The sequence below is a fragment of the Malus sylvestris genome, chromosome 10 (genome assembly GCF_916048215.2).
Source record: "Malus sylvestris chromosome 10, drMalSylv7.2, whole genome shotgun sequence".
Taxonomy (NCBI): domain Eukaryota; kingdom Viridiplantae; phylum Streptophyta; class Magnoliopsida; order Rosales; family Rosaceae; genus Malus; species Malus sylvestris.
Genome location: NC_062269.1, coordinates 11,934,767 through 11,950,939, shown reverse-complemented (window position 1 = coordinate 11,950,939; position 16,173 = coordinate 11,934,767). Strand labels below are relative to the sequence as shown.

Sequence of the window (16,173 nt, the reverse complement as noted above, 5' to 3'; positions counted from 1 at the left end):
ATTATTTGGTTTGATAGTTTATTCATGTCTACTATCCAATGTGATTCTCTTACTTATATGATTACTTTGAATGTGATTTGGAACGACTTCCTAAATCTCATTCATATTCTGCCCAGAGATTCTTAATCATATCATAGAGTATTCTCCCTCAAACGGTTTGAAGGTTAGAGATCCCTTGTTGTGCATCCACTTGCCTCCATGGTTAAGTGACTTAACCCCAACTACACTGTGGACCCCCCATGACGGAGTGACTTTGACATAGTCAAAGATCAATGACCTAACCATAAGACAACTATGATGCCTCAGGTCAAATGACTACTTTGCATTATCTTAACCATGAGTTCTCATGTGACATGAGTATGAGAACTCCTTGTTGATCGTGTTCAGTGGACTCATTCTCTATTGAGCACCTACATGCTTGTCTTGGTGTTAGTCACACCAATGACTCAAGACCAGTCACTCTCTTTAAGAGAAGACATAGTACGTAATGATCTTAATGGACCGTCAATGCCCAATTAGCAATCCTATGATCAGGAATGTTTATGATATGTATACGAAAGAGAATGGTCTCATGAATCTAACTTCTTTATATCACATTCTCCCAATTACATATTCCTGGACTTATTGTTTAAGCATATAACATTTATATGAGATGGCTTAAAAAAATAATTTTTGCCCTTTATATTAAACTAGATTAGTTTAACATGTGAAATGTCTGTAAAGTATCATCATATGATTGGTTTTAGGGCATATTTCCAACAATATATTGGGTATTCTGATTGTCTCTAACCCTGTCATGTCCCTTGAGCTTCCGTTTATCTAGGGCAGATAAAAAAAAAGGCCCTGACGTATATTAAGGGCAAGCTCTTTGATGTGAAAAATAAGTTAACACACAAAATTAAACCCTCTTTTTATCAATTGTAGCAAAGTATGTAAGTAGGGATCGTTCTAAACCGGGGATTAGGAGAGATTGCTAAACACTTGAAAACTGACTTAGAAATGTAAAAACAAAGTTTAAAACACTAGATTAGACTCAAAGAATGCAAAACTCACGTTTAAAATACTAAAATAAACCAATAACTCAAAACAACAACTAAAAGACTCAAAACTGCCTTAAAAACACTTTCTGGGCAGTTTTGAACACAAAGCACCAATTTGGACGAATTTGGGTTTTAACTTGTACCAAAACACTTAAAAACATAAACCAACACACTTTCTAACTAATCTAGGACTTCAAAATAAATGGGGAATTGATTTGGACGAAAATGAACTAAATGGACAGATTGCAAGGAAAACAGATTGTAATAGAAACAGATTGTAACACAAAGTTATGAATAATCAATGGATGATGGAATGGCTAAGGGGTTCTTCTCCACACATGAAATATATGCAACCTAAATCAATTTTCAGTTATCAATTTAATAAGTTATGAATCTCGACACTCCAAGTTAATTAGGTCCGCTTAAATTAACCTTCAGATTTCCCTAGAATCATTGAATTGGATGAATATGCATCGCAAACAAATTATTCCCAACAAGTTCTTTATATGAACAGCGTGATAAAGACACAAGTTAGAATCATTACGTTCTTTGGAAATCATAAGCATCGACAAGGCATTCGTAACTATGAAAAGCATGATACTCTTGCCAGGAATCTACTTAACACGATCGTGACTAGCGACCTTCACTACTTACGAATATAAATTCATAACGATTAGGTGTAACAAACTTATATCCTAGCATCAAATTCAAGCATGCAAATTAAGCGTGCACTCTCAACCAACATACAAGAATAAGTTCTAAATCAAACGGTTAAGCAAATTGTATTCACGACTTATACAACGATAACTGAAAGTAATCAACTTATTTCACATATATAATCATGGTTTTGAATCCACCCTTAGCCAAAACGAAATTAGCCAATCATACTTAAAGCAAAACAAAGATTACATGAATTAGACATTAAAATCCAAAGAAAGAAAACACCTAGAATGCTCCAACTTGGCAGCAAGTGCATCCAAGATTCCTCCTTTCCCTTGCTTGTGGCAGATTGGTTTGTGGACAGGTTTTGGGTAGTTCTATGGTGCAGAAAGGTTTATGGTGAGTGTAGAGGAGTGTTTGATGGTGGAAGGGTGGTGGAGAACTTCGGCAAAGAGGGTGGAAGAAGGTGGAGTGGCTGTGATATTTTCTAGGCACTAGAATGGTGTTTTTGGGGTGTTTTGCTGCCTAGGGTGAGTATGGACGAATTTCTGTGATGAATGGTGAATATGAGAGTGTGAACCCTTTGCCAAGGGGTGTAAACATGTATATATAGGCCCCAAAAACCCTAGAGAATCAGATTGGGCAGTGGGGAAAATGCACAGCAAGGAAGGTGAAATTGTGGTGTGCAATGGTCCAAGGATGAAAATGGAGCAATGATGCAAAGTATGGAGGGTAAAATGGAGTGGTATTTCAGCTAGGGAGCATGAATGATTGTGTTCATTGCATGGAAATGAAAAGGGGAGGTGAAATGTTTCAGAAATTAGTCAAAGGTGCAGCAACATGTGTTGCACACAGCATTGGATCCCAAATGTGGATGATGGAGCATCAATTGGTGCATGGAATGGTTGTGAAAGTTGTGTGAAATCTGATGGATGAAGGGAACAAGAGGTATGCAGCAATTGAGTGTGATAATTGAGTGAATTGAGGTATGAAATCAGAAATATTTTAGGGGACAAGGATGATTAAGCATGCATGGGAATCCAAAGGGAATGCTATGTGGTTACACGGCAAGGAGTGGGTGTTCTTTTGTGGCTGAATTCTTGATCCTTTGTACATTAATTCTTCACATTCTTAGCCTCTTTAATTCTTCAATTTCGTCCAAACCTTGGTTCCAAATATGTGACATGCATTCCAAGCTCCATTTTGCTCCAAAATGCTCCAAAATGCATCTTCTTGCCTACTTTGTCCTTAAAATCTGAAAACACACGAAAATGACTTTAAACACTAAAATAACTAAAGAGACACGACATAAATGCACAAGAACAAACCAACTAAGTCGCATAAATATGCTCCTATCACTCTTAGGCAAGCCTGCTTGAGGCTCGAGAAATACTGTTACAGGGGGCCCACTGACAAGTGATGAGTGATGAGAGTGTTCGGCTATGGATCGACCGTTGGCTCCCTTCTCTGCCTCTTGGACACCCAATCCTGTGTAGCTCCGTTCCTGTTAGTCGGGACCTCCGCGTCAACTTGTTAATTGATATTGAATCTAACAATTGGGAGTAGGATTTCCTCACTCCCTTTGTCGTTCAACATGAATTGATTGAGATTCAGAAAACACATATTGGGGACCCCCACATGCCTGATCATCTTGTGTGGTCTTTGGAGAAAAGGGTTTCATTTTCCTGGAGATGAGTGTTTGCACGTGGGTTAATCGACCCCCATCTTCACTGCATATCCTGAACAAGGACGTGCTGTGTTGTCCTCCCACCTAACTATGTTAGCTTAGGAGTTGGTGGGGTGATGCTTGCAATAATTGCGGTGTCTTATCCTTTATCCCCTCCTCCTCCAAATTCTATCTGTTTATTTCCCTTGTTGTTTTCTTTGCTTGCCCCTTAGTTGTACTTAGACTGGCTTGTGCCCTGGTTATGAGAATTCCCAGTTTAACCAAAAAAAAAAAAAAATAACTGAAGAAAGAATCACACTCATATTCATTGCTCCCTTGCAAGTACCACTTCAACCAGTGGATATGGATACATGGGTACGACATCAGATGTTCCTGCCAAAGGAAACAAGAAAAAAAAGGAAAGTAACTAACTACCTCGAAATTATTGGTTAACAAGGATTATTTGATTCTTCAGTATCTTGTTAGTCAATATCCAGTAACACTCGACCCAATCGGATTTGACACCATGAAACTTATAGGGCACTTTGGTCATTAAAACATGCGTGTAATCGTGTTATTGGTTTAGAGATGCATTTTGTCAATAATTGTACGGATATTTTTTGATTGGGAACAAGTTCTTTACGATATTGATCACATTGAGAATCGTGGGGTCTCATAGCCACTAAACTAGTTGAAGATACAAATGGATAACATACATGCCAAGCTATTCTCAAGTACAAGCAATTGTGACTTGTGAGGTTAAATAAAATTAAAGTGTCCTAAGAAAGAGGGAAATGGTTCCCCCACGTTACGCATTCTTTCTTGGAAGAAAAGGGTGAGTGAGAAAAGTACACTTAAGTACCAAGTAGTAATATTCTTTTACGTTTTTATTTTATTAAAAGTGGTGTCATTAATTCTTATTTATCTTTAATGATGTATTGTGTGAAATCGTTGATTCTATAGGGTTTTATTTTATTTTATTTTTATTTTTTTAACAAACTACATTATCTACACTAAAGAGAAGGAGGAAGGTTAAGCCTCATAATGGGTTAACAATAATGTGATTCAAATTCATATTTGGCGAGAATCGAACTTAAGATCTCTCACTTACAAGTGAAGAGGAATATCACTAGACCGTAGTACTAAGTGACGTTGATTCTATAAGTTATCCATTGCTAAATGGTTTGATGATTTACTAGTTTGGACTTAATAATATTGTATAAAGTATTAGGATAATGTTAGGGATATCAAAATTTTAAACCAAATTAGCTAAAATGTGGATGTTGATGATTGAATTATTACTAAGTATTGATTAATGTGTTTATTTCCTATCGATGACACATCATTGGGCTTACAAATTTGGTTTAAAAATGGGAACTTTAATGAAAAGCTCATGGTATTGTTTATTTTAACAAAAAACCGTATTTTTACACTAAAAAGTCAATATGGTACTATTTACTTTACCCTTTATTTTGTCCTTATCGTTAAAACTCAAAGTTTTCAAGCAATTTTCATTAGTTTTTCTTTTAAAAATTTGGTTTTCTTAGCATTACACAAAGTATTATTCTAGCTAGTTCAGAAGAAAAGAAGATCTACTTAAGCTAGGATATCACCTTGATAGGGATGATGCTCGTGCTTTTTAGATGCTAAATTATATTCTTAAGTTTATGATAAGTGCATGATTCCTCTAGGAATTAATTCCCCCTAAATTCTTTCTCACATTCCTAGGCTTAAATATTCTTAACATATCCATGTTCAAAATAGTCATTAATTCCAGAATTATCGAAAATTAAACTCTCCCACTATTCAGTCTAACTATATATTTGGTTAGCTAGAAAATAAAAATTTGGCTACTTGTAGTTTTTTTGGGTCAAATGATAGATTTTGTTAGATTAGATATTAAATTAGTTACCAACAAGGTTTGAGCCCACGCCGTGATACAAGATCTCAACACATTTCCACCACTGTGGTAAGAGCCATTTGTGCCACTTATAATTAGTACTATGTTTTATGATATTTCTCTTCATTTGTAAGTGAAATATTTTCTTTTTTAAAAAAAATAAAAAATAAAAGTGAGAGGTAGATTTGAAATTTGCGAATGATGAGTTTGATATCAATTTATTTTTTCACCTCTTAATGTAAATATATCTTTAATATTAAATTTTTTTTTATTTTTTTATTTTTTTATTTTTTATTTTTTATTTTTTTTATTTTCTAGAGAAAGTGATACTCGTGGGGAGGGTTCAAGCAATGAACCTAGAGTACAAAAGTGAACACTCATCCAAACCACCTGAGCTACATGCGCATTGCATAAATTTGAGAACTTAAACTCGTATGTATGAGTTAATAGAAAGTAGGAATTAAACTTCCCAAGTATCCAAATTTTGATTATCAACTGTTGCATGGATTATTCAACAAAAAATTAGGTTTATTATATTAATACTCCACATATTGTTGAATAAACTTCACATACTTAATACATCCTATATTTACTTTTTCAACTAAAAATTATCTTAACACACCTCACATACTTCTTCATAATACCCGCACACTCCACATTCTCAACATACACCTTATATTTTCACATACACCCCACATTCTTTAAATCTTATTATATTAAAGTTCTATTAGTCGATGCATCTGTACCTTAAATAAAACATTATAAAAATTGATCTGAGTTTATATTCTTGCTTATGCGGTTTTCATTATTTTCCATGGAATAATCTTTCGTTTCCTTCTTTTTGTCCAACATATAGTTTTTCTACTTTGGCTTTCTCCTTTGCTTTCATTTAACATGTTGAACTATCTCTCGGTGACTTGTGTTAACGTAGGGGACTATGTGTTGGCATCTTGGTTAGGGATGATGGTATTCACTTGCTTTGTTTAAATACCGATTTAGCCATGAAGATCATTTTTTTACCAGAGCTCATAATTTACTAATCTATTTAAATTTCAAATCCAAAAAGTTCAATGCCCATTACCAATTTAGCCACGAAGATCATTTTTTTACCAGAAACCATTTATACCTTATTGTTCCCAGGTTAAAAATTCGGTTCTGCAATCATGCTTGAATGATATTGCAACCCCACCCATCCTAAGAAATAAACAGCAAGCATGCTTAAAAAAATTTAGCAAAAGAAAAAAAAAAAACACCACTAAACTATCTCAAAGAAGATTTGAATATTTCAGAATATATCTTTGTTTGTTATGTTGTAGAATACTTAACAGTTAATAAAAAAAACATAATAACAAGACATTGTGAGTGCATGTGTGTACAAACTACAAAATTATAAATAAACTTACGGGTAGTTTTAGGATTTTATTTTTCATGATTTGGGGTGTAGGAAGAAAATAATTGCTTCTTTTTTTATTTTAGGTTTTTTGGAGAAAAATAGGGTTTAAATAGTCATTTTATACAAGTCATTTAACATTAAATATTAAGTGGGGTGTATTCAATAATTTGTGGGGTGTTATTAAAAAAACCCAAAAATTAGAGTGTTTTTCCTTTCACTTTCCACTTTTCTGTTTTAGGCACATCCATTTTTAATTATGGTATAAGTAATTAACTACAGTAGAACAAAACGATATAATGTAGAAAGTTCGTATATGTTCTCATTTGACAAGAGCTATTTGCATGTTCTTTATGTCTGCCCAACGTCGCAATTCGCAAAGCATATAATTCCCTCCAACTCCAATTGTTTCAACCACAAGCTAACACGAACCTTACTTAACACATAATTAATCACACTAATTTATATATTTCCCCAAAGGGTTTTATTTCTTTTACTACTACAAGTCACAAAACTAAGCTTAGCTAGCAATCCAAAGCCATGAAATACAATGAGATATCCCACTTCAGCCATCCTCAACACAAGCTCAAGTTTGAGTACACAGAAATCCCATTCAACTGTGATGGTTGCAAGGAGGTCGGCATCGGCTCGTGCTACAAGTGCTCGACGTGTGACTTCGACCTCCATATGCACTGTGCCATACCTACCCCTTCCATCTTCCACCCTTTCTACACCAAGTGCTCATTCCAGTTCCTCTCAAGGCCGCCCGGTGATAGCCCTCGCTTTTGCAATGCGTGTGAGAAAGATATAACCGGGTTCGTGTACCATTGCAAGTCCTGCGGGTTCGACCTTCACCCGTGTTGCGCAAAGCTCCCCATGGTGCTCGACGATGGGGAGGTCAAGCTCTATCTGTATCGAAAAGTGAGTAGCTCTTGCCATAGGTGCGGGCGTAAAGGACGGAGTTGGAGTTACAGATCAAAATGTAAGGAGTATAATTTGCATGTGGCCTGTGTGAAGGAAATGCTTGTGGAAACTTGGCATGAGTTTTTGGGGTCGCATGGTAATAAAAGCAACAGCAGTAGAAAATTGGAGATGACCAGAATTCCTAGCCTGAAGAATACACTTCAGAATCATCACCGTCGGAGCAAAGGTAAGGTGAAGAAGTGTTGTGAGATGGCCGGATTGGCTGTGCAATTTGTGATATCAGCAGTTTTAGGCGATCCAACGACTCTGATTGCTGGGGTTATTGGGAATTTCATGTCACGAGCCTGATGCGTGGTTGATGATGGGGTACGTGATTGATAGCAGCATTTGGAGGATAAAATTGTTGTACTGTTAGTAAATAGGGGTTTTTGAACTTTAATCCTTCAAGAAGATTAAAATTAAAAAAAAACCTGATGTTAGATTAAATATTGATTTTAGTCCCTAATGTGTCCTTAATTCAAAATAATTAATGTGCATTTTATTTAATGTCTCCCATTAAATATTTAAATTTATTAATACACAAATTTTAATTTAGTTTTTGACCAAAAAAGAGTTTTTTAATTTATTAATTTTATTTAACATTCTTCAAATTTGAAAGACTCAATTAATGTACCTAAATGTTAGTACCGAAATGTATGTACCTAAATATATGCACCGAAATGTATTAATATTAAATTAATGTACCTAAATGTGTGTACCGAAATGTTAGTACCGAAAATGTATTATATTGAATTAATGTACCTAAATGTTTGTATCGAAATGTATGTACCGAAATGTGTGTACCTAAATGTATGCACCGAAATGTATTATAATGAATTTAATATACCTAAATGAAGAAGATAAAGTACATCGAAATATATTGTATAACAAAAATTAGTTTATCTAAATGTTCACAACAAAATATATTACGATGAATGAAATGAAAATAAAAATTATAATGAAATAAAATTAATACATTAAAAATTAGAAAGAAAAAGATAAATAATTAAAAATCAAAATATAATTAATAAATGAGGCTATTAATGTATCAAGGGACTAAAATTAGATTTTGATCTTACTCATGGTTTTAATCAAAAAGTCATCTTTGCCAAGGATTAAAATGAAGTTTTCTATAGTAAATATCACCTGGCTTACAGACATGGTTTTGAATCAAATCATTTAAAGCAAAATAATTAAAAACGAGTCTTCTTAAGCCAGCGTGTAGGAGACCCTTTTTAATTAAAAGAAAAGATTCTATTATCTTTTCTCCTAACCGATATTTCCACCAAATCTCATGTTGCATTCACATTCTCTAATTGGGTAATTCCCAATTCAAATTCCCTTTTTTCTCTAACCCCACCCAACCGATCCCCAGTCCACCACCAGTTGTTGCACACCTCCACTTACCTCCTCTCCATGACCACCACCATGGTTCATTTCTCTCAAATATCCACCACCAGTTAATCCCCTAATTTCTAAATTTAAGTAAGTTTTATATTTAGTCTGAATTAATCATATAGAATGTTAAAATTTATGTGTATTGTGTGGAAGTTTTAATTCATAATAGATTATAGTTATTGTTAATTTGTTTTGATTTAAATTCATAATTGATTTATCGTTTAATTTTTTAATGTTATTTTTGTCCAATTTTTTTTGAGCTTTTACATTGGGCCTACCCGTTGTTAGAATCTTCGACCTGCCATTGTTAATCAACCGATGATTTTTCAACAAAAAGTTCATATAAGCATGAGTTCTATTTAGTCAGATTAAGCTAGGGTTATACGAATGCCTCCAACCTAAACAATAATAAAATAAAGCAATAGAACACCTCCTGCCAACAAGCTCCATCGTATACCATTGTAGCAGAATCGGATCCCCTCCGGACCCAAGGGAACAGAGCCTAAGAATTAAATGATCCGGGTCATTAAAATTTGATCCAACGACTACAATTATTATAACTTTTAGAGAAGCTTCCTGTTTGTAGCCATTGGATCAAATTTCAATGGCCTTGATCATTTGATCATTGGACTCAGTTCCTTTGGGTCCGGAGGGGATCTGGTTCCCATTGTAGCTAGCCTGGAGAGCTTGTTACCCCACTATATGAGTGGTAGATTGGTAGTCCAAACGTATAAGTTTTCTCCATCTTCATGAACTTGGAATTGCAGGTCAAGGTTATTTATTCTATTCTTCCTTTTGTTTGGACCTAAAATAAACAATGGGCCTTAATAGGCCCAATGTGATTTTAATTTAAAACACAAATTGGCAGACGTCATGATGACGTTAGCATTGCGTCATATGGGCAGGGGCACGGTGATTATCGCCTGACTTCTCCATCTCTTATATTCTCGACACCTATCCACCCCCGAAAGATAAAGAGTAATCTACTCTAATGGGAGTAGTGCTCCGCTGATTTGAACTAAAGTGACACACCTCGATCTCGATACCCATCAATTACCAAGATGGATACGTGGACTACAAGGATTATCGGCTTGGATCTTTGGGCCCCCAAGCAGCCCAAAGTCTTCTATAATTTTGACTCCACATAAACTTCCGTAACCATCCACACCACAATTCACTTAATGAGCTCAAGCATGTGACTTGGGCTTATTTTAGTGTGACGAATAGGCATGGGCATTGAGTGATTTATATAAATATCCAGCTTAATCATTGTAGCATGGCATGGTTGTGAATATATATTTTCCTTGATCCAACACCTTTGCAAGCATTTGTGCTTGACTTGGGGCTCGCATGACAATTGGACTGCGATACTTGGTTGGGTTTGCTTATGACATTTTTGGGTGACAACCAGAAGAACCGTGCTTGAGGTGTCTGAACTAAGTGCTATTGCTGAGAAGGTAATTTTAGTGCGGAATAAACAAGTAGCTATTGATGATGAGATGAAATCTAAGTCCAATCCAATATAAGTTTTGGATGGACATGTTCTTATTTTAGGAGAAAGTTCCACTTCTCTTAGTTTCAGTTTTGGTTTTGATGAATCTTCGTATCTCTCTTGGGTTGAAAAATTCGAGGAGGTGTCACAAGAAAATTATGGAGAGGCTACATGAAACAAGAACTTAGTTACCTAGTTCATGCAAGCTGCCATACCTAGAAGGATTATAATGATTTCAAGGCCAAGTTCTACAATTCCATTTTTAAGCCTTGAGGACAAGGCTAATTTTCAAGGGGGAAGTATTGTTATGAACCCAAAATATTACTGAGGTTTTATGCTTTATTACTGTTAGAAATTGTTAATATGCCAGCTGGCATTTTAAAGTGTAGAGGCTATATAAAAGGGGAAGAGATCCTCTCCGGATTTCTCTCATCAAATTCATTAATTCGGGCTCTTGAAATTTGATCAAACGGCTACAAACAGGAGGTCTCTTTAAAAGTTATAATAATTTTAGCTGTTGGATCAAATTTCAAGGGATCAGATTAATAGATTGGATGGCTTGGTGGGAGAGATTTGGAGAGGATCTATTCCTATATAAAAGGAGCCCAGCTCCTTCAAATATATCAGATCAATTTTACAAGAAAGAAATTAAATACAAAAATATTTGGAGCTCTGCTCCTTTGTCTTCCTTCCTTCTCTCTCTTCTATGTGTAATAGTTAGGCCATCTCCAACTAAAGGGCCAGAGGGCTGAAAATAGCTCGAACACCGTTTCCAACCTAGGGTTAGGCCAAAGGGCTCGTGGGTCCCACTGGACAAAAAAGTGCCAAAGGGCCAACCAGCTAACCCAAATGAACCAGCCAGCTAGCCCGGGCCGGGCCACAAAATTTAAATACAACGGCTAGCTGACATGAGTTTCCGTTGGATTTGATTTTTTTTTTAATTCTCATTTTTTTCCTATAAATACCTAAGCCATTCCATTTTCTCACATAATTTTCACCATTCCTACACCATTTCAATTCTTATATTTTCTTACCTCTTCCAATAATCTTTCCTTCAAAATTTTCAATAATCTTCAAATGGCCTCATCTGCAATGGAAGGTAGGGTTTGGACCCGAAAAGAAGATGAAGCTCTTTGCAGGGCTTATAGATGGGTCTCGGAAGGTAGTGTGAGGGGAAGTTCTTGATAGGGTTTTTACCATCTACAAAAGTAGGGATAAAAACACTTAAAAATACTTGTAAGAGTACAAGGTTATCGTAGTATAGCAGCTCAAGCAAGGTTGTTTTCCACAGGGATTGAATGAATAATTTGTACTTAAACTAATCCTTAGCTTATTATTTAAAACAAAGTTCCGAAAAGGTTGATTTTGAAATTTAAAATAATAAAAACGAAATTAAATAAAAACAATTAAAATCAACAAAGTAAAGAGAGCAAAAGAAAATGATTTTGGAAAACAATTTAAACACTAGGTTCTGCCGTCACTATTAACAATCCTATGCAATTTTACCAATTACTTATGAATTTCTACATACATGCTTTGAATGTTAGGCTTTACTAATACATATTTTCCTCGTGATGTTCAAGCGAAAACGTATATCTAACATGTAACTCGTCTTTGATGTTCAGATCAAATATAAACATGCAAGACTCATTAAGCTTTGTGAAAACCCCTTAAAAAACCATGCAACCTTTAAGAGTGGGATGTTCGTCTTAAGTGAACTTACAACAATAACTAATCACAAGAAGCCATCCTCAATTTCAGGGTGATGTTCCAACATAAATTGCATCAAATTACTTGTCTAAAAACCCTAATGCTTGCGAATCATTAAGATAATTAGATAGTTTAATCACGGTGATTAATAATTCAAAGCAAGCATGCATCCATTCATAAGCAAATTAATAAAGTCACACATTCATGCTAAGGCTTGTGGCTTCGCCCTAGCAAAAGAACTAGTTACAAACAATCATAATAAAATATTATTAAGAATAAGAATAGAAATCACCTAGAAAATAAACTTGAATTGTCAAAGGCTTGTGCGTGCGTTTCCTCCTCTCCTTTCCTCATAATGGCTAAAAAGTCTTATTTATACTGCTACAAAATAAAACCCTAAAAAGTCTTAGAATAAAACTGGGAAACATAATAAAATAATAAAACAGAAAATAAAAGGTTTCCTATTTAAACTGAAATTCGGACTTCTTAGAAAATCAGACTTTTGACCGAACAAACCAACTCCGATTTGGTCCCAAAAGGTCTCTTCTAAAAGCTGGAGACGTGCCCTACAAATCCTCAGAAGGAATCTTCCTCAAAATATGCTATCTTGACCTCCAAAATAGGAAAGCTGCGTGCTGGGCCTTTATTTCATTGCCACGGTCAAATGGCTTGGTAGAAAAATTTGAAACTTTGATACAATCATCTTGAAAAACTCACGAACATTCATCCATTTGATCACTTTTTGCTCCAAAGGAAGTCGAACATCCTACATTAAAAATATATAACAAAGTATAAAAATTCTACCAAAATAACTAATATATTAATACTAAGATAAGGGTAAAATATATGGTATAATATGGACTCATCAATTCTCAGACAAGTGAAGGTGCTTGGACTCGTGTGTCCAAAAAATACTATGAGTTCTACAAAGGCACCACTCCACCAAATACCCGAAACCACGAGAGTTGTTCTTCAAGATGGAAGAAACATCTTCATCCAAGTTTGAATAAATGGCATTTGTTTGTACCATACTTGACCAATCCCGAAACTACTAAGCACCCGTCAACGTTATATCGCCAAGGACCCAGAATAGTTTCCCTCCAACCAAGAGGCCAATCACAACGTGACACGTGTCAACATCAGAAGCCAATTATAGCGCAACACATGTCAAGATTAGAAGCCAATCACAACACGACACATGTCAGTTTCAGAATGAAACTAGAAACTCTCTTATATAATCAGAGATCATTCTCTCATAATATTTCCTAATGTCATTTGTACTAAATCATTCACTAGTACTCACAAAAGGAGAGCTTGAACCTATGTACTTGTGTAAACCCTTCACAATTAATGAGAACTCCTTTACTCCGTGGACGTAGCCAATCTGGGTGAACCACGTACATCTTGTGTTTGCTTCCATGTCTCTATCCATTTACATACTTATCCATACTAGTGATTGGAACAATCTAGCGAAGGTCACAAACTTAACATTTTCTGTTATACCAAAGTCCCCACTGATTTTGTGCATCAACATTTGGCGCCGTCTGTGGGAACGACACTTATTCCCACTCTCTTTAGCTTTGTTAAGGTGGTTTCCACCATTCGTACACTCTCTTTTGACCAGGCATCCATCTCCAACATGGGGAGCGAAGGAAGCCACAACGCATAGAATGACACCTCTCTTGCACCTAGTGCGAAACAACGAAAGAAGGAAGGAAAGAGGGTTGCTCTTCAAGCTAAAGTCGATGAGCTAGAAGCTCAGAACAACAAGATAGCAATGAAGAATGAGGTCCTCCAAGAGCAGTATGAGAAGCTCTTTGAGACGCTCCACGAAACTAGGCGTACTCAAACACGCGAGCTCGTTACCCCTGTGGATATCAACCATCATCTAAATGCCCCTCAACACGGAGGGTCACCTTCATTTGACATGGGTATCCCTGATGAGGAGCGAGCTAATCATCAAAACATTGATCAACATGAGACTTTTCTCAACCCAGCTGCTTCGACCCGAAGCAGGAGAAGTGGAGGAAGACACCTTCTTGCAAAAGGGTTGGAAGGATAGAAAGCCGTTTATTATGACTGCCGAGACTTCCTAAAGCAGTGTCGAGAGAATCCCCTCCACATATGCTCAAAGATCAATGACCCAAAGGTTTCTGAAAGACTCGGTCCCCTCCCACGACCCAGGCCAGCTGCCAATATAGGGAAGGAACGACATGTCCCAGAGGAACATGAAGGTACAAGGGACTCTGAGGTATTCCGACAGACTCGCCCTAAAAGTCAGTACGGTGAGTCCAAGGAAAAATCACACGCCCTTGCTCAAACTTTCTTACTTCCAAGAGACGATGAAGACTTACGAAAGAAAATCCCAGTGGTACACGACTCCACTCAAGACCCCCTTGTCTTACAGCTCATTGAGGAAGTAAACAAGTTGAAGGTCGAATGTCAGGTCGAGATACCTGACTGGAACCAACCCATGCCTGGCCCTCTCACGAGGAAGATCATCGACACCTCATTCAAGCGAAGACAAAACAAAAGCTTGGTTTACAACTCTATACTTGAAGGGAAGACCCAATTGAACACCTTAACCTCTTTGAGTCCACCATGGCATATCGGATGCACACCGACGAAGAACGATGTCTTCTCTTCCCTTCCACCATTTCTGGCGAAGCTCTAAACTGGTATTGCCGTCTTCCACCTGAGACAGTAGACTCATTTGAGAAACTGAGGAAACTGTTTGTCTCTCAACACATCTTCTAGACCGATCGCTTGCATTCTGTAGATGACTTGTACACTATTCGCCAGAAGCCGGACGAGTCACTACGAGAGTATGCCGGTCGTTTCAGCTATGAGTATTCTCGCTGCACTGAGACAGATGACAAGACCGCCCAGAAGGCCTTCACGGCAGGCCTACGTGATTATTTATTTAAGTAAATGATCAATGTCAACACTTGGAAGACTTACTCTGAGGTGATGGCACATGCTTACAACCATGCCTTTGCCGAGGCAAGGACATATCAAGGGAAACCCCCCACAACCACCCCTTATCAACAAGTAGGGAGTGGAAGCCATATCCAACCAAATAAGAAGACCTCGACCTTACAAACGGCAGCGGTGCCTCCCCCTACCTTACTTAATACTTTGCCAAGTTAACAGACATATCAATCTCAGGAAAAAAGGAAAGATTTCCATCATCACCAGTCTCATTTTAGTAAAAGGAGTAAGGGACACTACCGCGATAACCAAGGGTATCGCCACAATAATCCCCGACCCCAGGCAGTTAACACAGTGGGTTAGGCACGTGTCAGGATAGCCCCTACCCCGAGGTATGAGGCATACACACCTTTAAACACCATATGCGTGGCCATTTACCTCAGCATAGCACACTTGATACTGAAGCCAAAGCCGAGGCACCCGGATTACAAGCCCACAAAGAACACGGGCATGTTTTGCTGCTACCACGAGCATAACGGCCATGACGGCGATAAGTGTATCACCTTTCGTGATCATATTGAAGCTTTGGCACGTGAAGGAAAAATTGATCAATTCCTCATTCACCTTCCAAGGGGTAACCATAACCAACGTCAGGTGAATGTGATATATTCCATAAGTGGTGGCACACCCATATCTAAATCTTCCAACAGGGTTATGAAAAATAGTGAATGAGCTTTAAGGTCTGGCCACCAAGTGTTTCACGTGGAAGACATCAGGGGAGGCAAGTATCAAAAGCCTAACTGGGATCCAATATGTTTCTACGCTGAGGAAGAAAGAGGTATCATCTACCCTCACAGCGACCCACTGATCGTGGAAGCTCACATAGCCAACTTTGAAGTACGACGAATCCTGGACATGGGAGCTTTGGTCAATATCATGTTTGTTGAAGCTTTCAGAGCACTTAATGTAGCTGAACACTTGCTCAATCACTCGATTTCCCCTTTGATAAGCTTCTCCGGTGAT

The 16,173-nt window shown here is 37.0% G+C and overlaps 1 protein-coding gene across 1 annotated transcript; it reads left to right on the top strand.

Moving 5' to 3' along the window:
* Positions 1–7,137: 7,137 nt before the first annotated feature.
* Positions 7,138–9,203, top strand: LOC126587753 (uncharacterized). The gene is made up of 2 exons (XM_050252828.1): positions 7,138–7,985; positions 8,746–9,203. The coding sequence occupies exon 1, from the start codon at positions 7,197–7,199 to the stop codon at positions 7,926–7,928; it is 732 nt and encodes a 243-aa protein (XP_050108785.1). The 5' UTR covers positions 7,138–7,196; the 3' UTR covers positions 7,929–7,985; positions 8,746–9,203.
* Positions 9,204–16,173: the final 6,970 nt, after the last annotated feature.